The 25,551-nt window shown below is 39.8% G+C and overlaps 1 protein-coding gene across 1 annotated transcript in view; it reads left to right on the forward strand.

Moving 5' to 3' along the window:
- Sntb1 (syntrophin beta 1) overlaps nucleotides 1-25,029 on the forward strand; it is a 225,903-nt gene extending 200,874 nt beyond the window's left edge. Inside the window, exons 5-7 of the mRNA XM_042673163.1 lie at nucleotides 16,439-16,635; nucleotides 18,888-19,078; nucleotides 22,396-25,029. Of these exons, the coding sequence (XP_042529097.1) occupies nucleotides 16,439-16,635; nucleotides 18,888-19,078; nucleotides 22,396-22,488 (481 nt within the window). The 3' untranslated portion in view covers nucleotides 22,489-25,029. The remainder of the gene's footprint in view (nucleotides 1-16,438; nucleotides 16,636-18,887; nucleotides 19,079-22,395) is intronic.
- The last annotated feature ends 522 nt before the right edge of the window (nucleotides 25,030-25,551 follow it).

Below are 25,551 nucleotides of genomic sequence, written 5' to 3' on the forward strand. Positions count from 1 at the left end.
TACTTCAGAACTTTGAATGAGGCACTCAAAATATCTGTTACAGGCTCAGAGGCAACAGATATGCCAGGTTAGAACTGCAAACAAAGCACACAAATAGTGCAGCACTATATACCTGTATCTGATGTGGCTATGGAAAAGGGAAACCCCTTTAAGGCATAACTGTGGTCCATCAAAATGGAAGACTCAGCATAGAGACCAATGTGGCACAAAAGCTAAATCACAGCCAGTTGTAATAGCTCTTTCCTCAACTCATTGCCTTCTTCTCAAAATACCCAGCTTAGCCACTGAACTGCAAAATGGAACTTGTCGTATATGTATGTATACCAGCCCCACAACCAATGATAAAATTATGCCCATAGTTATTACTGTGAACCCTTGCTGGCAGGCTGTGAAGCAGAGGATGTACAAAGTGTTCCGATGTCACCTATTCATTCTTACTTCATCCCTTCCAGCTAGCAGGTAACTTGCTCCCTGTTCCCTGAGCAGCAGCCTGGAAACATTAGAGGTAGGAGATCGCACCCTACTCTTTCTCTCACTAGAATGATGCTTAACCCCAGGCTAATCTCTCTCCCTCCCTCCTTCTGGGCCATCATCTGTTAAGTGCACTTAGTTGTCTACCAAGCCCACAGAAAATGTGCTTTGGTGAAATAGGTTTTTAATAGACCTTTCAGGTTGGGTGTTATGGTTCATTGGTCATGGTCAGCTCTTTCAAGATGTACCACCCAGGAAAAAAAAAAAAAAAGATTCCTTCCTTCCTATGTAACACTGCTACAATGAGATGGCTCCTATTAGCAACTTCAAGCTGGGCTTCCAAATGAGTTGTGGAAAGTAGGTCCCCTCCCCCAAATTGACATTGAAGCTCTTTGGTCTTTTCTTGAAAAGCTGGCTCTCTGGGGTAGAAGGCTGGCTGAGGCTCTTGCTTTCCATCAAAGGATTAACTCTGGAAGTGGTAGAAGGGAAACTGAAGTAAAGCAGAGGTTACCCCAGCACTTTCCTCAACCGTTTCCCCTATCTCTTATCCAAGTACATTTACTTCCTCTGTGCTCCATACAGTCATATTCTTTTACAGGTGTCTTTGGACATATAAGCTGTCCACTCAGGGTTTTTTTAATTGTTGTTTACTACTAAAGAAGTGAAGCTTTGTTTGTTTAAAAAGTTATTTAAAAAATCATAATATGTACTAATCTTGTCTATGTCTTAATTTTTATTAACAAATATGGAACTATGTGTTTCAAGTTTTATTATAGGTTATCTACTAATTAACCATCCTGGGTGACATTATCAAGAAAGCCATGATAATACCATTTGCAAAATAAGACTAAGATGGCAATAAACCAGTGGCTAGCTCCTATGGGGCCTAGATCAAAGTCAAGTCGATTCTATTAGAGGGTTATAAAAATGTTCCCAGTTTCAGAACAACCAAATGTTTATTAAGATTCATGCTCTCAGGCCCTGGCCTTGTTTTGGATAAGTAGACTAGACTCAGGAGACAGAAGTGTTTTCAACAAGCATCAGACTAATGTACTCACAGTTACATGATGAATGTGAGGTTCTATTCCTGCTTCACAAATAAGTAAACTGAGGAACTAAGAAGTTAAGTCATTTAGACCAAGTTGTATAATACTAATGACAGCTAGGAAATTCTGATTACAACTTCTGTTTTCTCTTTTGCTATTCTTTGCAGCCTCAAGAACCTGTCCTTTCTTCTTAGAGTTTAAATAACTCTTAAGAATTTTGCAAATGTATCATAAATCTCTTCTTACTAGAACTCAGTCATGCAATTTTGCTCACACCTGTCATTTAACAGTCAAAAAACACAGCTACCCCAGGTGTCACCACGAGGTGAGACAGAGGGAGTTTGGTGTCAGCAGTGGAAGTGCCTACCCATGGCTTCAATGAGTAACCACTCAAAGTGTGGTCTTCAACTTTTCAATATGGGTATTTGTTAATTGCATATATGTCTAGCCTAACAGCAAGCCAATAGAACCAGGAACTCTTGGAACGAGGCCCAGTCTCACTATGACTTAATAAGCCCTGTAGATATTTCAGAAGCAGGCTGTAGTTCAGAAACCGCTGGATTGGAAGCCTGTGCCCTGCTGTCTCCCTGCTCCCAGGACCCTTGGCTATGTGGGGATTCCTGTGGTGACATTCTGCTTTTTTTCTTGAGGCTCTTGAGTGCTGTTTTACCTCAAGCTGGGATGGCCCTGATGGTTCAACTCAAAATACTGAGGGCATGACTTGGTTCTAGGTCCTCAGTATCAGCAGCAGCTTCTAGAACGTGGCATCTTCCTGCCCTTCCTTTTCATTTAACATGATCTTTTGGTATTTTGCACTCTTCCATGGTTTCATGGTAATGGCTATATAGGATTTCATGGCCTCAATGCCCTTTCCAGGATAGAAGTTCTAGAAACTTACCACCTGGCTCTAAATTTCACCTCTGCTTCTTACCAGCTTTGGAACCTGGGGCAAATTTTATTTGCCTCATTTTTTTATTTTGCTTATTTTTTTTTGTCTCAGATCACACATATGTAATATACAGATAATTCCTGATTGGATCGTGATATTAGTATCACACTATGTTTAGTCCTTAGGGTAGTGATTGACGTATGATAAAGGCCAAATAAATTTAGTTGCTATTAATCTTACTTTTTAACCTTTTCTCTATTTGGAAATTTGTAAGTACATTTGCTGTATTTTTTAAACATCTGTGTTAAACTTGGGATCAACTAAAATCCAAACATGGTCATTAGCATGCCTTTTAACAAATCTTTTGATAACCAGCACTTAGCAAAATCAGGATAATAGAAAACCATCGTATCTACTGAGAGGAAGGAGAAAAGTACATTCATGTTTTGTTCAGTCAAGGCCTGGTTTCTAGTCTTTCTGACCATGATATGTCCATACTGCCTGATCTCCTTTTCCTCTCCTGAAAAAAAAAATTGACTCAACACTTATGGTAGGGTAATAATGAAAATTAAAATATGAACACGGTATCAGTCAGTCAAAACAAAGCAGAGGCTGAATATCTCTTATCCAAAATGCTTAAGACTAGAAAATTTTCAGATTGTGGACTTTTTATGTGTACATATCTATCTATGTAAAATATATATATAAATATATATATATATACACACACATACACACATACATTTGCAGAGGGGAAAAGTGACCAAGATGTACAAGCAACACAACCTTATGATGTAGGTTTCTTTTTCACTTGTGGTCATATAGGTTCTCAAAGAATTTGGAATTTTGAAGCATTTCAGATTTTAGATGTTGGTATTAGGGATGCTGAATCTGTACTACAGACTTAGACAACAGAAGTTTAATTGTAAAGTCTGAAAGGGTAAGGTGCCAATATGGTCAGTTGCTGATGGGAACCCTCTTGGTTGTATACCACCTCCATCTTTCAGTGTCTTTCACTTGGCTTCTTTTTGTGCATTCCTGGAAAGAGTACAAGTTCTCTGGTACCTCTTCATATGAGGGCACTAAACCTATGAAATTAGAGGCCCATTCTAAGGACCACGTTTACCTTCACTAAATCCTTAGAAGCCCTGTCTCCAAATATAGTCACACTGGGGTGAAGTCTTCAACATGTGAATTTGGGATAGGGATACAACCCATTCAGCCCAATTTTGCCTTGCTCATAGTAATGATATATATACAGCTTTCTTTAGCATAACGCCTGACACATCACAGGACAGGGCTACAGCCAGACTTTTTCCTTCCCTTAGCATTGCTGAGAAGCTTAGTTTGGAATGTCAAAGTCAATCTCTTCCTTCACACAAGAGAGATTGGCTGGGACTAAAGCCAGTAGGAAACAGGTTTCTTCTAACTTGAATTATTTCCATAGGCAGTTTGTGGTTGAATTGTTTGTTTAGGTTTTTATTCAAGGCCCAGGAACCTCTAATTTCTGTTTTTCTGGAAGATGAAAATTTGATTGGGTTTCATAGCAGTGGTACCAGAAACACTTACAACATGTTCTTGGCACTGAACGCCATGCGGATAAGTTTGCAACCAGTCATCTCTCCTGCTGATACACTTCAAGGGTGCCTCTGTTCATTGGTACTACAATTCCTAACAGCACACTCAAGAAGTTTGCAAATATGCTGGTATTTTAGATAGTCTCAGCTTTTTATGAGTCCTTGGGAAAACATATTTTGCTTAGCCAAAGTTTATTTGGTATTACTGAACATCTTTTAAGCAATAACAACAACAAAAGGTTCACTTGCCCATTTGGAGAAAGGGTATTGGGATTTTCTTTGTCATTACTGTCATAACTGGGACTTTCAATGGGCCTACAGAGAGTGAGGATTAAGGTCATAATATTTGTGGAATTCTAGAGAGGGTTGAACTCATAAATTCTAAATGCTCAGTCCTATTTGTCTCTGGCCCTGGTATTTGGCCAAAACTTCCAGAATTCAGAGCTTGCAAAGAGAATGAAGCTTCTCCTGGTTTTCTGGCCTCCAAAAAATGGGGAGTCAAAGGGTGCCTGTAACTGAAAAGAAAACTAATGAATATGCACTTCTTTATTTTCCTTCCACCTGGGAGCCAAGGACATCGATTTGCTACCGAATAGGTTAGATAATCTTTTTTTTGGGGGGGGGGGGGTCGGGTCCTGGGGCCTGAGCTGTGGGCCTGGGCGCTGTCCCTCCGCTCTTCAGCCCAAGGCTAGCGCTCTACCACTTGAGCCACAGCACCACTTCCAGCTTTTTTCTTTTTGCTTATGGGGTGCTGAGGAATCGAACCCAGGGCCTCAGGCATGCAAGGCAAGCACTCTACCACTGAGCCACCTTCCCAGCCTCTAGATAATCTTTAGTGCCTAAGGCACTAACCTGTTTATAATGCTAATAGCAGTTGCAGTCTCCTCTCTCAGCCAACCCATTTATACATTGTGCCATTTGTACCTAGTGTGCTGATTGGGTATCACATCTATCCTCCTCTACTTCTGTAAACTCTCTGATTATACATAAGAAATAATCCAAATGGGGAGATCCATGGACTTTGAAATTCTGGTAAACCAGGCATTGAATTTGAGAGCTCTATGTACAACATGATCTTGGGCAAAATTTCATTCTCTCATAATCCAAGTCTCTGCACTTGAATGATGAGACAATTTTTGGTAGGTTCTACTTCGTATAGTTTCTTATCATTGATAGCATTGGTTGAAACAATAGAAGAATGTTAAGCATAAGAATGAGTCATACTAAATTAAGTGATTGGTAGATGTTATCCATTTTCAGATCAGAGGAAATAATTGAAGTCAAAATATGAATGACTGATAATGTGACATAGTTGACTCTAGAGGAAACACTTCATTTCCTCCAAGAGGTCTGATGTTTCAAGGTCTCTGAGGTAAAATAACCGAAGGAGAGTTGTTGGGCAGTGTGGAAGGAGAGGGGAATGTAGTCAGGGAGACAGATACCTTCATTAGCAGAACAAAACTAACACTAATGTCACTTGCACAGCAGATAGGTGGCCTGTGAGTGGCTTCTTCCTTCAGGCAAGCATGCTTAGTTCCATTTAAGATAGAATTCTTAACTTTTATTTTATTGTAGAAATGCCATACAATGGGGTTACAGTTACATGAGTAAGGCAATGAGTACATTTCTTGTCGAGCATGGTTACCCCTACTTTGTTGTTCTCCCACTATTCTTTCTCTCCCCCAACCCTTTCACTCCCCCCCCCCAAAAATGTGAAGTGCATTTCCAACATAATGTATCGTTGTTGCAATGGGTCATCCTGTGTCCTTGTTTCAGTGTTTTGTTATTCCCCTTCCCCAGGCCCCCAAATTAAATAAATGTATATACAAGAGGCAGGGTACCAAAATCAAGTACAGTGACAGCAGGGGATATACCATAGGGGGAAGACCATACAAGAGAGACATTGAGAGTCTGCCATTAACCCCAACAGTGTTGTGGACAGAAATTGTGTTCCAGTGGCGGAGAATTCTTTTAGAAAGCAAAAGGTAGGAGAGACAGAAAACCAGCTTAGTGGAAGAATTCGTTGTTCAGGTTACTCACTCATGTTTCATCCTCTCAGGTGCCCATGTCAAGCACTTACATCATTCATAACAGTAAAGCAGACTTTGCTTTAATAATTACTACCTTCCATGGAGATGTTGACAAAGGTTGCTGTACTATGTGTTCTGTACACTCCATGGCACCAAATTAAAGCATACATGGGACAAGAGGATGTGTGGAAGATAATCAGAAGTTCCACAGAATGTATTTTAGATTTACAGCTCTTAGCCAGGCACCTGTGGTTCATGCTAGCTACTGGGGAGGCTGAGATCTAAAGACAGTGGATCAAAGCCAGTCTACGCAGAAAAGTCATTGAGGCCCTTATCTCCAATTAACCAGCAGAAACCCCTGAAAGAGGATGGAGGTGTAGCACAAGTCGTAGAGCAACAACCTTGAGTGAAAATGCCAAATGATCACAAGGCCTTGAGTTCAAATCCCAGTCCCAACTCCCATGCAAAATAATTGTATAATTATAGCAGTGCTATAGAGCATAAAAAATAGTTAACTTGAAAGATAAAATTTCCCAAGACTTTGAATTATCATGAGATGAAAATATCCATTAGATTTCTCATCTCATTTAGCTCTGGAGAAGAGGAAAGAAGAGCAGATAAAGAATCCTATGACTGACCCACAGTCAACACTTTACTTTTCCTGTCCCTTATCTTATCCCTCTCTACCCAATGACCTGGAGTGTGACCCCCATCTAGTGTGATAGAGGAACTTTGGACTCTGCAGGTATATTAATCTGGGCTCAAATTCTGAACTTTGTGCTATGCTGGGCAGCTAGTATACTACATTAAACCATGGATTCATTTTTCAGTGGAGCTCTGAATACTATTTCCAGTCACCGAGACCAGGAGAATACGTGTATGCAGCTTTCACTAGGAGAACAACCACCCTCTTCCTCTTATTGCCCTACTGCTGGCAGCTGGCTGTGGATGGTCATGAGATTATGGGTAAAGGAGTAAAGGACAGTCACTTGTATTCACCATCCACTTGTCAAGAATGAGCTCTAAAGCTGGGCTCTGGTGGCTTGCGTCTGTAATTCTATATACTTAAGAAGCTGTGATCTGAGGATCACAGTTCAAAACCAGCCTGGGCAGGGAAGTTTTAAACTCTTACTTGCAATTAATCACCAAAACTCTAGAAGTGGAGCTGTGTCTCAAGTGATAGAGAACTAGTCTTGAGTAATAAAGCTAAAGGGCAGTGCCCTGGTCTTGAGGTGAAACCCCTTTACAAGCATGTGTGCGCGCGCGTGCACACACACACACACAGGTCTATGTCTTCGGGCTGCTTACTTTTTTGTATGAACTTGGTCTTTGTTATAGTCAATATCCTTCAAGAATGACAACTTTCTGAAGGATGGGGCTTTACTTGACTCTCACCTCTCTATTCAGGGAAAGACATTTAAAAGCTAGACATGAGACAATTGATCAGCTATTGGGAAGAGCAGTCCTTAAACAGGTCCTTCCATCTCACTGTTTGGTACTTTTATTGATTCTTTGTCCTTCCATTCTTTCCTGGAGTGTCTACTTACTGCTGGGCTCTATTGAGTAGCAAGTAGATAAAAGCATTTGAGATCATCAGACCATTTAAAGCATGCAACTAGTGCTTTTCCTCTCTCCTCTCTTTTCTTTTCCTATTTCCTTTCTTTTCTCTCCCTCACCTCCCTCCTCCCCTTTCTTTTTCCTTTCTTTCTGTGTTTCTACTGTAGCATCTGCTGAGAGATGCTAATTACAGCAATTAAGTAAAATGAGGATGTAATATTGCTTAGCAACCCAGTTACCTAATATGTGATTTTCCTAATTTGGCTGGATCTGTGTACTGCAACTGTTGTTGCTTTAATTAAGGATATTAATAATAATGTTTTGTATGCAACATTTTATGCAATATTCTCTTAACACCTATCTAGAATTAAATTAGTACATAAGAATCCCTTGTGAGGCAAGATTTTTTTTGGTTTGTTTGTTTTTCCAAAAAGCAATCAGGTTAGCTAGAATCCATATCTGAGACCCCCAGAAACATCCAGTTCAGTATGTCAGTTGTTGGGTAGAGAGAGAAACAATTGTCTTGGCTTACTGTAAGAATATGTCTCTATTACAAGTTAATCTAAGTCTGGAACTTGAAATAGCCTTGCAAACAGTATGAGCTTCATGGACTTCACCACTGGGGGCATTGAAGTAACTTTAAGACATTTTATCCTTCCTTTTTATCTACATAGAAACCCATTTCTATGCATCTCTGAATCCACCCATTGAAAGTGAAATTGTAATGACTTCCACTTTTCTCAGAAAAGTCAACATCTGTCCCCTCCCCCACAAAAAGTTTAAGCAGTGAGTTAGTACTACAAACCTGTATATTTACAGGAAGAAGCAGCAAATGGTGGTTGGGCTGTTCCCATGAAATATTTTCACCCTAGCTACTTTTCTTTTTTGTACTGGCACTGAGGCTTGAACTCCTTTGTGCACTGGCTTGACTTTTTCTGCCCCAGGCTGGCACTCTATCACTTGAGCTACACCTTCACTTCTAGGATTTTGCTAGTTAATTTGGGATAAGAGTCTCATGGACTTTTTTGCCTCAATCCTCAAATCTCAGCCTCCTGTGCAGCTAGAATTGTAGGCGTAAACCAGTGGTACTTGGTTTATCCTAGTTACCAATTTTTGTTTTTGCTTTTTCTCAGTCATGGGGCTTGAATTCAGGGTCTGGGCACTGTCCCTGAGCTCTTTCACTCAAGGCTAGTGCTCTACCACTTGAGCCACAGCGCCACTTCTGGTTTTCTGGTAGTGAATTAGAGGTTAGAGTCTCATGGACTCTCCTGCCTGGACTGTCTTTGAGCCATGATCTTGGCCTTCTAAGTAGCTAGGATTACAGGCATGAGATACCAGCACCATGTCTGGTTACCTTTTAAGGTCACCTTTTTTAAAATGGCTGGAGACATGGATCCAGAGTTAGAATGCTTGCTTGCATGAGTCTCTGAGTTCTGAAGAAAACAAAATTACTTTTTTTTGGACTAATCTGGAAATTAGTAGTCATTGGCTATAAACGCCAAGTCTTTACATTGCTATCAGCTTCTATGCTTTGTGTGGTTGAGGGGCTGAGGGAGAGAGAGGAGTAATCAATCACTAATCACAAGCTTCTTATACAGTCCTCCTCTTTGTATTCTAGCTCCTCATTTGCCCATTCATGTAACAACTGTTTGCTGAGTGCCACTGTGTGCAAATGGTTATATTGTAATCTATCCTGTGTTCACCACTATTCTGTGCAATGTTCTAGTATTACTTTATTTAATTCTCACAGTGTCACGAGGTAGGCAGATTATTATTATCCTCTGTTTGGAGTTAAGGAAACTGAGCTATGGGGTGTTTTAGAAACATGCCAAAGTCACCAAGTTAGTGAGAAGCGGAGCTGGGATTTGAATCCAGGTGTCACACTGTCTTCTCTACCTCTTTATACCAGTGGCTCCACACTCTTGGCCCACTCTCAACCATGATGTGACCCCATTCATGTTTTTCACTTATTCACACTCTTAGCCATTAGGAAATGTCAAATGTTGCTAGTGCTTTTGGCTTTGCTTGCAACCATGAGAATGTACAACTGCATTTTGCATTTAGTAACCAAGGAACAAAGCATGTCGTTGGGTTTCTTCAGCAGTTTCAGATAGAACTTGGAAACTGGGTATAAATGGTGGCTTGAAAGTGTGTCCCAGGGTGCCAATATTTTTTCCATGGCTCAGTAAAGAAGTTGTCTTCCTTTGGGAGACAGTATTTTCTTAGTTGCTGTGGTTTAGCTCCTGTGACACATAAGAGACAGATGGTCATATTTTAATGGATACACAAATAGCTTAAAATGTAAAAATAATCGAAAGATAAATAATAGCTATTTCAGAATCCCCCTGAGACCACAACTCAGTACATATCTTTGGGAAGAATCTCCGGAGGAATGTAAAAAGGCTGTTTCTGATAGAATGGGGGAGGGAGGGAAATATCCCAGGCAGAGATTTTAGCTCTACCTTTTTTAAATGTCCACCGTGATGATTTGCAAGATCTTAATGTCCACTGACATACACTGGGCTGCCTTGTTCCCAAATGTGATCTACAAATGCAGAGCTCATTAGGAAGCCCTTCCATTGCTCCAAAATTTTGAAGCAATGCAACATAACACCATTGTGGTCTATGTGTAATTTCCTTAGTAAAAATCAAGCTTGAAAATGTAAAAGAATTTGGAAAAAGCCTGCACCTGTACAGTTCTACCACCAACATTTATGGAACACCTACCAGGTGTCAGGTAGAGTGCTAGAGAAGAGGGAATCTGTCATAGAGATGATCAAGGTGTACCTTGAAGGAGAGAGTGATCTAAAGCAGGAGTCATTATGAAACAGTGGATAAAGAGATTAATAAAGACACTTGGGGACCCAAAGGAGGATCTTAAACCTAAGATGGTGATATGGTTAGTTTCTCAACTCTATGTGAGCTCAGATTCTGGTCAACAAGATTATTTTCCCCCCAGTTTTCTCATCCAGCAGCTGCCATCTTGGGCTCATGGTCAACGCCCCTTACAAAGTGAGTGTTCTACACCTGCCGGCCACGGCTGGGGCACTTTCAACTGTGCTAGAGGTGTTCCTACCTCATCCAGCCTCTGCTTCAGCACTTCCACAGGTACCTCCATTCCTCACACAGATTCTTTTCCTTTCCAGACAAAATATCTCCAAAGGATGCTCCTCCTGAAGTAATTTTGAGTACTTTGCTGTTTTGGCCATTGTCATCTCACATTGCTTTTGTGCAGAACTGTATTCCCAATCTCAGCATTTGCCTTTGTAAAGGCTTAATGCATTGGAAAACATTAGTCAGAGGGGCCCAAAATAATTAAAAAGCCCTTGCTTAAAGTGTGGTACCAGGGATCAGATGTTGTATTTCAGGTGCGATCTGATCGGTGCAGTGAACACAGGATGACCACCTGCTTAATTGTAGTAATGTACCTGTATTTACATTAGAGTTGTTGGCACCTTGGGGTTGAGTTAGCCATTGACTAAATTTCCAGTGGTGCTTTTCTACCATATCTCCCTTATTATTATTTTATTGTTGTTTGTTAGCTGCAGTGCTTAACTACCTTGCATATTCTTCTCACTGTGGGACAACTACAGATTAGATGTCTATGTCCTCGATAACTTCTTAAAAGTCACTAAAATGTTTAGCAGGACAGGCATGGGGACATCAATCTGCCCCTATCCTTAAATAAATTAAACTATGAAGTCTGTAGTCATTTAGCAAAGTAAACTTTGCACCAATACTTCCTTTTTTAGAAGTCCAATATGGATATTGAAGGAAATGTTGTTCAATATATTCTTTCTGAATGATCAAGATTTTCTAGTAATCTTGTTTCTGACTGAAGTCATTTAAAACGAGTAAACCATACAGCCTTCCGTGAATTACTATTTCTTCTTTTCCAAAACCAAAAATGAACATTTAAAAAGAAATTCATTGCAGATTCTTGGCTATGAAATAGGTTAGGAAATCTATTTTATTCAGTGTTTTAAAAATTTGAATATAAAGTCCACTTTTCTAATCTTCTGACCTCTCTTAATCTCCCTGGTTTCCCTGAAGCCCACTGAGTATCCTTGTACAATATGTAAGTCCTTCTAGGTAAGGGCTTAATTCGTTTGAAGCAGCCCAGGGCTCATCTAGAAATGTCACTTTCTTCTGGACTTCCTTGTACGTTACTCAAATTCAAGTAAGTCTCACTGTTAGCTCAAGATCCATGTTAGTTGTGAGTAGTCAGAGAGAGAGAGAAACGATTTCTACTTTCTGGTAGGCCTTATTTCCAAACATATTGTTATTGGGTAAAAATAGCTTCCAATATATGCATTGGAGAGGGATATTGTTCCATCCATAGCCTTTATTAAGTTCCAAAATATTGGTGAGAAATATCAGCTGGTGGGTGGCGCATTTCTTTATTGACTGGTGGAATAAGTGAGTCTGTCACTCGGGAGTGTTCACCTGGAAGGGAGGGAGAGGGGCTCAAACAGGGCAGGGAGCTCCTCTGTGGCTCTTCAGAACACTCCCATATCCAACAGGATCCTACCACTGTATCCCACAGGTCACAGTGCCTCTCATGTCTTCCGTACTGGAGAATAGAAGGTTAGTACAAAGGATTAATGGGGGCACTGGTGTGGGTTTCGTTTTGTATGGATCAGTTCACTTGGAGCTGGGCTGCTCCATTGCCACAGACTACCGCTGCTGTGTCCTTCCCTGGACATGGACAGTTTAGAACAACCCAGACACGAATAAATGCAGGAAAGTATAGAAGAACAGCTTGCTACTCCAATATGAATCCCCGTTCAGATTAAAACAAACAACAGATGAAACACTCAGGATGTGTTGGGTCACAACATGCATGATTTCAGTGCAGTGGAAGTCCTGTTTTGTTTTGTTTTGTTTTTGCCAGTCCCAAGGCTTGAACTCAGGGCCTGGGCACTGTCCCTAAGTTGTTTTTTGTTTTGTTTTGTTTTGTTTTTGCTTAAGGCTAGCACTCTACCACTTGAGCCACAGTGCCACTTCCGGCTTTCTGTACTGAGGAATTGAACCCAGGGCTTCATGCATGCTAGGCAACAATCTACCACTATGCCACATTCCCAGCCCAGAAGACCTGATTTTAAAAATGGAAAGGTTTGGGTTTAGTGCTATTTCAGTCAGTTCTCTCTCTCTCTCTCTCTCTCTCTCTCTCTCTCTCTCTCTCTCTTTCTCTCTCTCTCTCTCTCTCTCTCTCTCTTTCTTTCAGTTTAAAGGTAACATTTAAGTTTTGTAATACATGTTTCTTCAACAAAAGTTTAATTGAAAAGTGAAAAAAATTAAATCATCTATGAAATTGCTCAACATTTTAATGGTTTTGTTCCCAAGCTCTTCTTTTACATAGTTAAGTTACCTATTCAGAAGTCTACTCTAGATTCGTATTCATTCTTCACATAGTAAGTTATGAAATAATATTTTGCACCATACTGGGGCTTTAACTAAGCATTGTCCCTCAACCTTTTTCTTCTCAAAGTTGCTGCTCTACCGCTTGAGCCACGCTTTACTTCTGGCTTTTTGTTGGCTAATTGGACACAAGAATCTCACATAGACTTTTCTGCTGGGCTGGCTTCAAACTGTTATCCTCAGATTTTCATCTCCTGGGTAGCTAGGATGACAGATATGAGTTACAGGCACAAGGCAATACAAAAAATTTTTTAAATTATAAATCTACATGTCTACAAGTCACTTAATTTCAATCTGGATTAAGTATCTTGTTGTTACCAATATACACATAGGTAGCAGAAACAACAATTCACTTTTCTCTCAGACATTATGTATAGTTCAGTAACAATATTGGTATATTCAAAAGAACCCAGAATTCAGCATGTCTGTTATTCCTTAGATGACAAACCAAATAATATAAACATTAATTAATTCATAATTGATAAGTTGTCAAATCTATTTTTCCTCTTCTTTTGTCATTTCAATTAATGAGAATTTAGTGATGAGATGAACAAAGAACCCCAGTCATCCATTTAGGGTTAATCAATCACTAATGGTTCATGCATTCCATCAGTCAATAACCCCATTATCCAAGGTCTTCTGTTATTATTTCTCTCTGCACCAAAATGGGCATCTTCTCCATCAATTGGCTCAACTAGATTCAGGACTTTCTCTCATACATGATTATATTCTGTAAGTGACTCAATTTCCCCTCCTCCAAAATATGAAATTGAATTTTCTAACAACTTACATTTCCAGTAATAGTTTCATAGTTGTCTTGAGAAAAATAAATATCGGTGGAAACTTCCTACATGTTGTGGGTGCACCAACCTTCACACTCAATGTCTATGGTATCTGTGTACATTTTGTCTAACTTTGTTCCTGCCTGTGCAATATATGCTGTCCCTGGTTTGTGACAGAGTTGAGTTCATCTGGATGGAAATTTAAGAGAACATGAAAAAACAATTATAAGAAAACTAATTTTTGTTGAGTGTGGACTATGATAATTCAGTGCTTCCTATATTTTATTACACGTAAAAGCCTAACCTATGGGTTAGGAATTATCTTTGTAAAACAAGAAGGCTGAAAGAAGGTGTAAGGTATAGAAATATTAATTGAGTTTAAGCCTCATGCTGGTTTCTGTGCTACTTAAAGCACATGGATCATTTAATTTAACCTTCACAGCACCACCTTCTGAGGTAATACTTTTTAAAAATTTAACACATGGCAGGTAGAATGAATGGAGTTCAAATGGAGTTTTCCATTGTCGCTATTCATTTTAACATGCAGCCCAATACCTATGCCCAGCTTATAATAGAGACGTGAAGATTTTCAAAGGGAAAGGTGAAAATGGTTTCTTAAACAAATAAAATTTATCTGGATGCTGGTGACTGATGCGTATAATCCTCACTACTCGGGATATTCAAGTGTTAGAGTACCAGCCAAGTAAGTGTGAGTTCCTGATCTCAAACCCCAGTCCAACGAAAAAGAAATTTAAAAACAAAGATTAAAACACCTTTGAGCGAAAAACACTCATGAATAACAAGTGATCGCAATTCCTTTCTTAGTTCCTGCAGGAAGGTATGTGCAGATACTTATTCCTGATAAAATTTACCCAGTTCTCAATTCCTTCCACCTAAAATAGGCTTTAGAGACATATACTGTGTTCACTATATGTCTGCTAGCAGCTTCTAAGTAACTCTTTCTTCCTTTCCATTCTAAAGTACCCTTCTCCCTTCTGAGCTGATTGCTCTCAGCCTGTGTACACACCAAGTTCCTATCTGTAGATACTCAAAGTTGCAGCCATCTCCCTTCTCATCTCTTTAATAAACCTTAACGCTAACAGGCTACTCAAATAGTCTTTTCTATTTGAATTGGCAAGGCAAACTATCTCTCTCCACCAAATCCCAATTTGGGATGTGAGAGAAAGCTCTTCAGAATTACACAACAAGCTTGTTACTAGAAACTCAGCAGTCTGTAATGTGCTTCATTCCATCGATAGTTTTGTTCTACATTATTTAGGCTTACAGGAGAAAAATAAGCTTTTGAATTTCTTCTGGGTAATTTTCAATCTAGAGGTAACAAGCTCTTTGCCAAGGAAATAGCTCTCCCATCCACCACGTCGATAGACACCTGGCATTTCTATAGCAAATGGTGAAGTGCTGCTTTTCTGTATTAAAAGATAAGGATGAAAATGCAAGTTCCCTGGAGAGAAGTCGCATTTACAAATTATACTTAGGCAGCCCTGAAAATGATAGATATGAAAGTCTCTCCTAGAAGTAGGTTGAGATATCAAGCAGGAGAGAACATGAGTACTTCAAGGTGACATGCCAGCCAGCACCTGCTCAGAAGGTGGTGTGTTCAGCACTTCGGTCTTTCAGGCTGTAAGTCTGACCTTTCAGAAAATTATGGACCACGCAAACCATAATTAATACTGGGGGAGGGAGGGTGATTTCTAAAGTCAATGCGAAAATCTCAACAAAAAGTGTCGTTTTCTATCATCTCTCAAGAAGACTAGCACTACCAATTGTGTTTTGGCTTTTAAACAGAGTGAATGGATCGTTATTGTTTTACTTGTGCCCCAAGTTATTTGTTTGCATTCGTTTCAAGTCTAAATTGCATACCACAAATGTATGCCCAAAAGTACACTCAATATAGTCACATCCTCTGAACCACAAGAGACAGGGGAAACTCAAGTCTCCCACTGGGTCCATGGAATAGATCCAGTTGTCTCTCATGCTCAAGCTGGCATAGTTTCATGCTCAAGAATGGACAAGTGGAGACAAGCTCAGACAAAATGTAAATGCTTTTCTCTCTGTTTCTTTTTCTTCTTCATTAGCTGAGTAGTGTTGTATTTACACAAGTTAATATCTCATTATTGTTCAACCCCTCCTGCATACTTAATCAAATGCACCATCGTTGGATGCTTCTTAGTCTCATTCTGCTATTGGAGAGAAGATGGCAGAAAGGAAACATTAAGCACAGTGGACCCCTTGGTTTGTGACTAAAGAAATGAGATCACCATTTGAAGCTTTTACTAGACAGACCACAGATAAAATAAAACCCATCTTGATGATTCTCTCTCTCTACCTGCCTCCCTCTCTCTCTTTTGCTCTCTGGGTCTGTCTCTCTGTGTATGTCTCTATGTCTATCTCTCTGTGTCTGTCTCTATGTCTGTCTCCCTCTGTCTGTCTGTCTGTCTCTGTCTCTGTCTCTCTCTGTCTCTGTCCCTGTCTCTCTATCTCTCTCTGTCTCTCTGTCTCTGTCTCTCTGTCTCTGTCTCTCTGTCTCTCTGTCTCTGTCTCTGTCTCTGTCTCTCTCTCTCTCTCTCTCTGTCTCTCTCTCTCTCTCTCTCTCTCTCTCTCTCTCTCTTTCTCTCTTTCTCTCTCTCTCTCTTTCTCTTTCCAGGCTGGTCCACTCAGGTCCAGGGAAGGGATCACCTCAGGCTGGTATGGATCTGTCATTTGCAACACGAACTGGTACCAAGCAAGGAATTGAAACGCATCTCTTCAGGGCAGAGATCAGCAGAGACCTCTCCCATTGGACCAGGAGCATAGTACAGGGGTGTCACAACTCAGCGGAGCTCATCACTGAAGTTACCACCGGTGAGTACTACAGGATACAAGCTACCAATATCACGAACAGAAAGGACACTTCCTCTATGCTGGTCCCAAGGCAGTTTCCATTACCTTTTGAGGCACTTGAGATGTCGGAGATACACCTAAATTCTTCCCAACTAAAATAGCATCGAGGGTTTTTATTATATCATCTTCATTCAAGAAAAATTGGGAGCTTGGATAGTCAATCATCATTCTCCTACCTGTAACCCGGAGTATTTTCTTAAAGGGAGGGGACTTTGAGGTGTGACCAAGTAGGGTTTATTATTTAATAATAATAATAATAAAAGCAAAAGTGAGTTAACATGGGTAGCCATCACTAAATCTATGTCACTGTCTTTCCTTGAACTGGAGGAGTGACTGAGGATAGAGCTCATGGTTTCAGCCCAGAAAGACTCAGGCCTGTTAAAGAGCACACCCGTGGAAGAGATTTGCCCTAAGTACAAGTTGAGAAATGCCACACCATCTGGGGAGACTATCCATGTTTTCATCATAGTGCCAAGTGAAAGCTACTGCATTCTGCAAGCCATAGAAGTCCTATTTCATCCTCCCAACTCTGAAGATCTCCTCTCTCTGAATGGAGGAGAAAAGCTGAGAGATCTTATCAAGGCCCTACCCCATATCCCTCCATCTGTCAGGCGCCAGGGTATGGCCACAGAGTCAAGAGAGCTTAAGTTTGGAAAGCCAAACTTATGGGATTGACCTCTTCAGGCTTTAGGTTTGTTGTTTGTTTTCTTTTGAAACTCACAGTATTGGAGTAACATTCCTGCTTCAAAAGCTTGTGGTAATGTTCAGCTCAGCATGTTTGTAGAAAGCTGAGCAAAGCTAATGATGGCATAGAGTAAGCTTCAATCAATTGTGTTTTACTAGCGAAGAAAATGTCCTGTTTGGCTTTTTTCCTTTAAAAAGCAACTCAGTTAGATGTAGATCAAAGCCTGAGCCAATTGACCTTCCTGAGTCTATGAAATGTAGTGTTTCCTGAGGGAAAAATAAATGCCCAATTGGATGCTTTCTAATCTTTCTCAGAACTCTTTGAGGAAGGATTTTAAATGATATATTCACAGTTCTTCCTAAATAGGAAATAGGATGCTGGTGGCTTTTCCCCTCTCTGTCTAGCTCGCAGACTTTTAAAAGACCTGGACTCTTTTCCTAAACCCAGTAAGACTCTCAGATGAAAACTGGCATCTGGCCTGCGCTGAAGGCTTTCCTTTGGTTCCTTTGATTTGGAGGAGACCCCGTGGATAGCTCCACCCTCCAGGCTCCTGGTGGCCCATAGGCCAGGGCAGGAAATAACATTCTTCACCAAAGGTGCCAAGTAGGAGAGGTGTCTGCAACAGCATTTCCTGGGCTCAAGGTCATCTGGGAAATTAAAAGATCTCATCTTACATTTCTAAAAGGACTTTTGTGCAACTTTCTTTTAAAATTAAAATTTAGATTATTTTTAAACTACTCCCTCTTGACCTCTCAAGTATGTTATATTCATAAGTGTGTTACACATAGTAAGGGAATTTCACTCTTTTCCTACTGCCGTTATAACACTGTGTGTAAGAGTGTATGATGATGATGGTGATGGTAATGAAGATGATGATGATGGTGATGATAATGACGATTCAGAGGTGATTTGCTTTATTCAGATTTACTCTCTATTGTTTCTGGCTTAAGCCGAGGCAAGGTATATCTAATCATTAGAAAGTATAATCTATTTGTAAGGATTAAGTCCAGAAAATATTCATAAAAGGAATTCTCTCCCTTTATAGCCCTCAGTTCTATGAGGCTAGTTAAACTACAATATCAAAATCAATCCAAAGCCTGGCACTGGTGGCTCACGCCTGTAATCCTAGCTACTCAGGAAGCTGAGTTCTGAAGATCTGGGTTCAAAGCCAGCCCAGGCAGAAAAGTCTGTGAGATTCTTATTGCCAATAAATTACCTCCCTCCCCCCACCAAAGAAAAGCCAAAGTGAACCTGTGGCTCAAGTAATAGAGTGCTAGCCTTGAGCAAGAAAGCTCAGGGACAGCACTCAGACCTTGTGTTCAAGCCCTAGGAATGGCATTTAAAAAAATCAATCCAAGGACAATATTTTGTGAACACTGACTGTTTTGTTGCTTTTAACTTTAGTAAGAAATCTGTGCCCAGTCCTGTGCCTAGTCCTTCAGACTAGAAGTATTAAGTGTCTGGGTAAATGGATTGATGAATGATTTCCACCATTTATATTTTTCTCTTTCTCCCTCCAATACCCCAGCTTGCACCTACAGAAACCAGGAGTGCCGTTTGACCATACACTATGAGAATGGATTTTCTATTTCTACTGAACCACAGGAGGGTGCCTTTCCTAAGACAATCATCCAATCCCCTTACGAGAAGCTCAAAATGTCTTCCGATGACGGAATCAGGATGCTCTACTTAGACTTCGGAGGCAAAGAAGGAGAGATTGTAAGTGTGCTTTCTTTTGACAATGTGATTTCATATATCCATTCTTCAACATAGCTAAAATGACTTGGACACCCTAATGCTGCTTCAATTCCATTAAGCATTTGACTGTTAACACAGTACCTATAGGCCTATGTTTTATTTGATCCTTGAAATACAAAGATTGGATTCATTTATATCAAATGGTTTTCAATTCTTTCAAAGGTCTTTTCTTTGGTCTCTTTTTTATTAGAAGAAATCATAAATAGTTGAATCAAAGGGAAGAATCCTTTATAAGGTTAGCATTAAATTCTTATCAAATGGGGTCTCAGCATCTTAAAAAAAATTACAGTTGCTTTTTAAATATATCAAGCATTATCCTGGATGTTAGTGAGGCAGTGAAATAAGCCAAGCAATCTTTACCCATTAAGGAGGTCTCTAAAGAGCAGAAAGGACAGGCCAGGCGCTGGTGGCTCATGCCTGTAATCCTGACTAGTCAGGAGGCTGAGATCTGAGGATACTGGTTCAAAGCCAACCCAGGCAGGAAAGTCTATGAGACTCTTATCTCCAATTAACCACCAAACTACCAGAAGTGTCCCTGTGGCTCAAGTGGTACAGTGCTAGCCTTGAGCTGAAGAGCTAAAGGACAATGCCCAGGCCTAGAGTTCAAGCCCCAGAACCGACCAAAAAAAAAAAAAAAAAGAGTAGAGAGGACAAGAAGAAGCAGGATACACTTAATAAGAAGCAAAGTAGAAAGGTGGGGAAAAAAGGAAAAAAACCCAGTCAACTTTACTTCAGTAGAAAAAGACCAGAGCAGAGTACAGAAGTTTGGGGCTAATATCAAATAACATCTAACAAAATTAGCTTGATCAGTTAAGATAGCATTTCTATTCCTTATATGAACAGCCCAGATATTTAAATAATTCTCCCATGATCACTGCAGCCTAATGAAAAAGTATCTGACTTCAGCTCCATAGAAGATGAGAACCAAACACATTTCCTCTCGCCAGCAAGTATAGTTCTTGGCATTTCTCAAAAAGACATAGCTTCTCATTTAAGCCCTTAATTTTGCAGTAACTTCTCTTGGTTCAGATTTTCCCTGGTGACCAGGTTAGTCAACAACAAGCATTCATTGATTTCCCATTGATAAGAGGGATGGGGAACTTCTAAAACAGAAATAAACTTCCATTTATAAAATCTAGTTATTTCTATGGGCCTTCTGGTTCCCCTACTCACATCTCTTCAGTAGTACTTCTTGTGTGAATTTCTTGATAACTTTCTGGAAACCATCAGGAATTTTCTACCAGGGGCTAACTGGAGGAAAAGGCACAGAGTATAAGGGACATTTAATTCCAAATTTTACACCACTGTTCTACATGGTGGCACTACTAACCTAGACAAGGCTGCCCACTATGCCAGACCATTACCTAACAGTATTCATTCACTTTTGGAGAACTTTTCCCAACCAACCACCTTTCTAACTTTTACAACAAATCCACAAAACACCACTGGAATGTGTGTGTGTGTGTGTGTGTGTGTGTGTGTGTGTGTGTGTGTGTGTGTGTGCGTGTGAGAGAGAGAGAGAGAGAGAGAGAAAGAGAAAGAGAGAGAGAGAGAGAGAGAGAGAGAGGAGAGAGAGAGGGGGAGAGGGAGAGAGAGGAGAGGGGAAGAGAGAGAGAGAGAGATTCAATATTTTAAGTATAGACTGAAGGATCTGTTTGGAAATAGTGATTTGAGACAAAGTCCATTTTCCTAAGAATACTTTGCTACTCTACCAATCATCCAACTCCATACTTTTTCCTAAAGGTAAACAACACACTAGCAACGTGGAAAAGAACACCAATCAATCCCCTATGTTAGCTGTAGCTTAAAAATTCAAGGCTGTCTTTACCCATGAGGAAAATCACTTATGTCTAAATTTCAGCCTTTCTGACTGTAATTACAACCTGACTGGGAAATTTTAAAGAAAGCTTTCTTTTAAACTGCAGGTACGTTAGGTTGATGAGCTCAGGTCCCAGTGCACGGTACACAAGAGCAGCAGGGAGGCCTTGAACCCTTCAGCGGGTGAGAGGAGGGCAGGGATGAGCTGTAGCAAACGTAAGAGGCTGAGAATCAGGGTTTTTTTTCCCAGAATTTTCTTTCTGAAATTGAAAACAACTCACCCGTTGTCTTGGCCAAGTTGTTTTATTTCTCTGGGTGTGAGTCTCCCCATTCATAAACTACAAGAGAGAGAAGTGGGCAGGTGAGAATGTTCCTTTGGAAACGTTGCTCCTGTGTTAGTGACATTGAATGTCATGGTCTACCAGAGAGACTTGTGTGTGTGCGTTCACACCTGCCGTTGACTGCAAGAGCTGTGATTCCAGAAAGCTTTACAACTTGTCTCAGTCTGAGCTTTATTACGTAAAGATGAAGATAGGAACAAGGTGCTGCTTCATAGACATTTTGTGGGAGAAAAATCTAACAAGATCCTGGGTAGGATAGTATCTGAACACTAATCAATACAGCCTCTGCTTTGGTAGATGTTTGTGTGTGCTTGGGTTGTGATTCTTCTTTCCCAATAGTGTCATCATTATCATCACAAAACTGGGGGCAGCAGAAGAGAAGACAATAGCTCCCCCAGTTTTCATAAATTCGATCACCTGGTAAAACTCAGCTTCTAAAAGACCTTCACACTTTGACCCTGCCTACATATGCTAGGTTCTGCAGGAGCCCTACCAAGAAGACAGAGCTTTAGGGGTCACCTCCGTAGACATAGGACATACATGCTGACAAGGATAAGAACAGAGGACAATGGGGACACAGCTGTTGGATGTGGGCTCTGGGGTCATCGTTGACAAGGGATTTTTATGTGGTATAACTTAGTTAATACTTACCTGCACCTTAGACCTGTCCCTTACTAGAACTGAAAACTGCTAAGTGACTTGGCCAAGATTCCACATCTACAAGGTGTCAGAACCCAGACTCACCATCTTCAGATGGGAGATTTAGTACTGCTTCATGCTATAATAAACCCAACATAAATATCACTATTGTGGAATCCAAAATAAATTGTTTAGACGGTCAAGAAGGGGAGCATCCATATTTATGGAGTTGCTATAGATAAATTTCACGGAAGCTATTTCAGGAAATAAAAAAAAAAAAACCTATGTGAGATGTAAGGAACCAGTTCAAAGAGTGATTCCTTCATCTCATTGGGGGGCCATGATTTTAAAACATAATTGCTCCAGTTAACACTGAAAGGCTGGAAGTGCGTATAGATTCGTTTGATGTGTAAATCACTGTTTGGTATCAAGCATTAATTTAAAAAACCTCTCACGGCCTCTTCTTTTTTTAAATTTCAGCAACTGGATCTTCATTCCTGCCCCAAGCCAATTGTTTTCATCATTCATTCCTTCCTGTCGGCTAAGATTACAAGACTGGGCTTGGTGGCCTGAACGGAGAGGGGCGACTTGCCTTGGGAAAGGAGAAGCGTGAGGCCACAAGGGGGCGACATCAGACACCACCCATAGTGAGCAGGGCAGTGGATGTAGCCCTCCACAGTCAGCTGTAGGGTTCAGGAGTGCGAGTTTTGTCTCAGGCTCCTCTGTCAGGTGCAGCAACACCAGGGGAACCCTAAGAAATTACCATGAGGGATATCAGAAATAAATCTTCTTAGCACAGAGCAAGGTTAAAGCAGTGAAAACCAGTGGAATACACATAGCCTGGCTTCTAAATAATGACAAGCAAGGACATGGCCATTAAGAATAGCATGCGCAGATCTTAATCATACCAGTCTCTAAGCAACTGGTTCACCCAAGTAAGCCAAGGCCGAATAGATGAGATATGGATATTTTCATCTACTCCCCCCATCCCCACCACCTAGCCCCAGGAACGGTTATCCCCCCGTTTTATCGTGATTTCTTCATTCTAGTTGAGATGACTTTCACTGGTAGGGGAAGATAAATACTTCCAATGAAAACCTACTTCTTATTGGAGTATGAAGCAGCTGTTGCATTTATTTTCTTAACCAAGTATCTGTTGGTGGTGTAGAATGATTCCAAAGTGCTGTCATCCACTTACATGGTGCAGAAATTACACAAAGTGTCAGATCCAGATCCGAGCTGTAAGTTGGTAGAATCAGAGCTGAGACAGAGTGCTTGCATTGTGAAGCTTTGTGGAAGAATAGTCTACAAAACCGATAATTCACTGTAGGATAACGTACACACACCAAAATATGGTCTCTTAAACCCAAGACTAAAATCTTTATGGGCTAAACAAACAAACAAACAAATCATGCCTCTGGGGCATGTAAATTTCCATGGTTGAAGTGAACTAGTTGTTTCCATTTCGTGATAGTGAAAGTTCGGAGCAGCTGATGACCTGTTTTCCTACCAATTCATTTCCTACACACGCGTTTTCTTTCATTCTTTTCTTTTTCTTGCCACTAATATTTTTAATGAGCTTGGGAATCTTACTCCATTCATCCTTCATAAAAATAAATTCCCTTCAATGGATTTAACTCACTTCTTTACAGTTAAACATCCAATCAGTCATTTCAATGCTAAGTCTAGAAAACTGAAGTGTTACATGCTGCTATGTGTGGTAAGAGCCTCATATTTTTTAATCCTGTTTTACCACAACACATGTATGTGGGCATGCATTTTCAAACATGTAATGGAGAAGCTGCTCATTTAATTCTAGATGATGCTGGGTTTTACATATGAACCCTGCACTGTAATCAGATCTACTGCTACCATCTGCAGCTCTACTAGAATTCCAGAAAAATAAGACAACCATCTGATATTTTTCTACAAGAATACATTGACACAGTATAGAGCACACTACTGACTTAACACTTTGGCTTTTATGTTTGAAGATTAATTCACCCATGATTTTGGAGTCATTTTCCTCAAAGCTCAATCAGAATTAGAACTTGTGTTTATTTCTTCCCTGAGGCTTACCTAGACCTGTGGTCTGCATTAGATCTGTGTGTTTCATGAGTCCTGTGTTAGTAAATACCTATGCAAAGAGCTTTCACAAGTGAAACTCTTGACAGAAGTGTGAGTTTGCTCCATTTATATCTATTGAGTTGCACTTTTATTTTCCCCAAAATATGCATCATATGCTAGTAGCTTCAAGGTGCGTTGATTGAGTGGTGTTTTAGCTTGGGAGTGGAATAGGACTTTTGATAAGAAAAACGTTGCTGAATACGGAGTTCTGGAAAGGCTACACAGAGGCCACCATTGCTAGCTTCCTTGAAAGCTCTATGTGCATCGTCATTGTTCAAGAAGGGGTGAGGTGTGGCCATTCCTCACATTTACCTATGGAACTCCTTTCTAAAAGAGCATCTTGTGAAGCTGTGTTTTCTGCAACAGTGCTTTAGAAAACACAGCTTTAGACTGTTAACTTTCTATCTGTTTCTGATTTTCAAATGCTGAAGAGTAAAGTCATAGCTTAAATAATGTAGGAAAGTATTGATGTAAATTATATTGCACTCTTTCACTATATATTTTCAAAAAATCACTGGAATGTTGTTATACAAGAGAATTATACTTGTGTATTGTAAATAACATATTAAGATGCATATATTAATGCCAATAGTTTAATTCAACAATATGTAATCCAAGGTGCTCGGTACTACATGAAGTATGAGTTAAATACTCATAATTAAGTTGCAAAGAGCCTATTATATATTTATAGACAGATTAAAATGACCATAATTACAAATATTATTTCTTCACCACTTATGTTTTGGACTGATTCATATGTGTGCAAGGGTCAACAGAAATTATATCCTCTACATTTATAAAATTTTAATTTAAAATATTTATATTTTAGGGAAAATATATTTGAATAAAACTGATGCATTTTCTGAAGTAAACTAAAATGTGTTATTAGCAAGAAATAGAAACTTTTACTAAGAAAATTGTGTTTATGAATCATTTTTTTTCTTCCCAATTAAAGTGTACCATATCAGAATGGCTATGATGAATTAATTTCAAATGTTCAATTTTTTTCATGTTGAAGAGTGTGTGTGTGTGTGTGTGTGTGTGTGTGTGTGTAATACTGGGGACTGAATATAGGGTATAGCCCTTGATGGGCAGGCACTCTACCTCTTGAGAAAGTACATCTCCAGACCAAGATGTCTCAGTTTGAAGTTTTTAAAAAGTTACAGTAACTTTATATACTTTCATCTTGTCTTGATGTGTGTTAGTATGTATAACACAAACTCATAAGTCTGTACTACGCCTGGCCATTTGGGGAAATTGTTTTATCCAACATTGTTCCATACTCAGTTCTGTTTATTATTAAAATCACATGCTTATCCCTAAATAAAAACCAACACAGATGTACTATTTTTAATCTATATTTTTTGGACATTCATTCATTTGTCAGTATAAAAAGGTGACTTTTCTGATGTGACAAATCTCTGCAAGCCATCTTACAGGTATTTTTTAAAGGCCAATAGGAATATACCACTTTTTACTGATTTAAACTAAATAGAAATAAAACTGTAA

The sequence above is a fragment of the Dipodomys spectabilis genome, unplaced genomic scaffold (assembly GCF_019054845.1).
Source record: "Dipodomys spectabilis isolate Male_0828 unplaced genomic scaffold, ASM1905484v1 ptg000783l, whole genome shotgun sequence".
NCBI lineage: Eukaryota > Metazoa > Chordata > Mammalia > Rodentia > Heteromyidae > Dipodomys > Dipodomys spectabilis.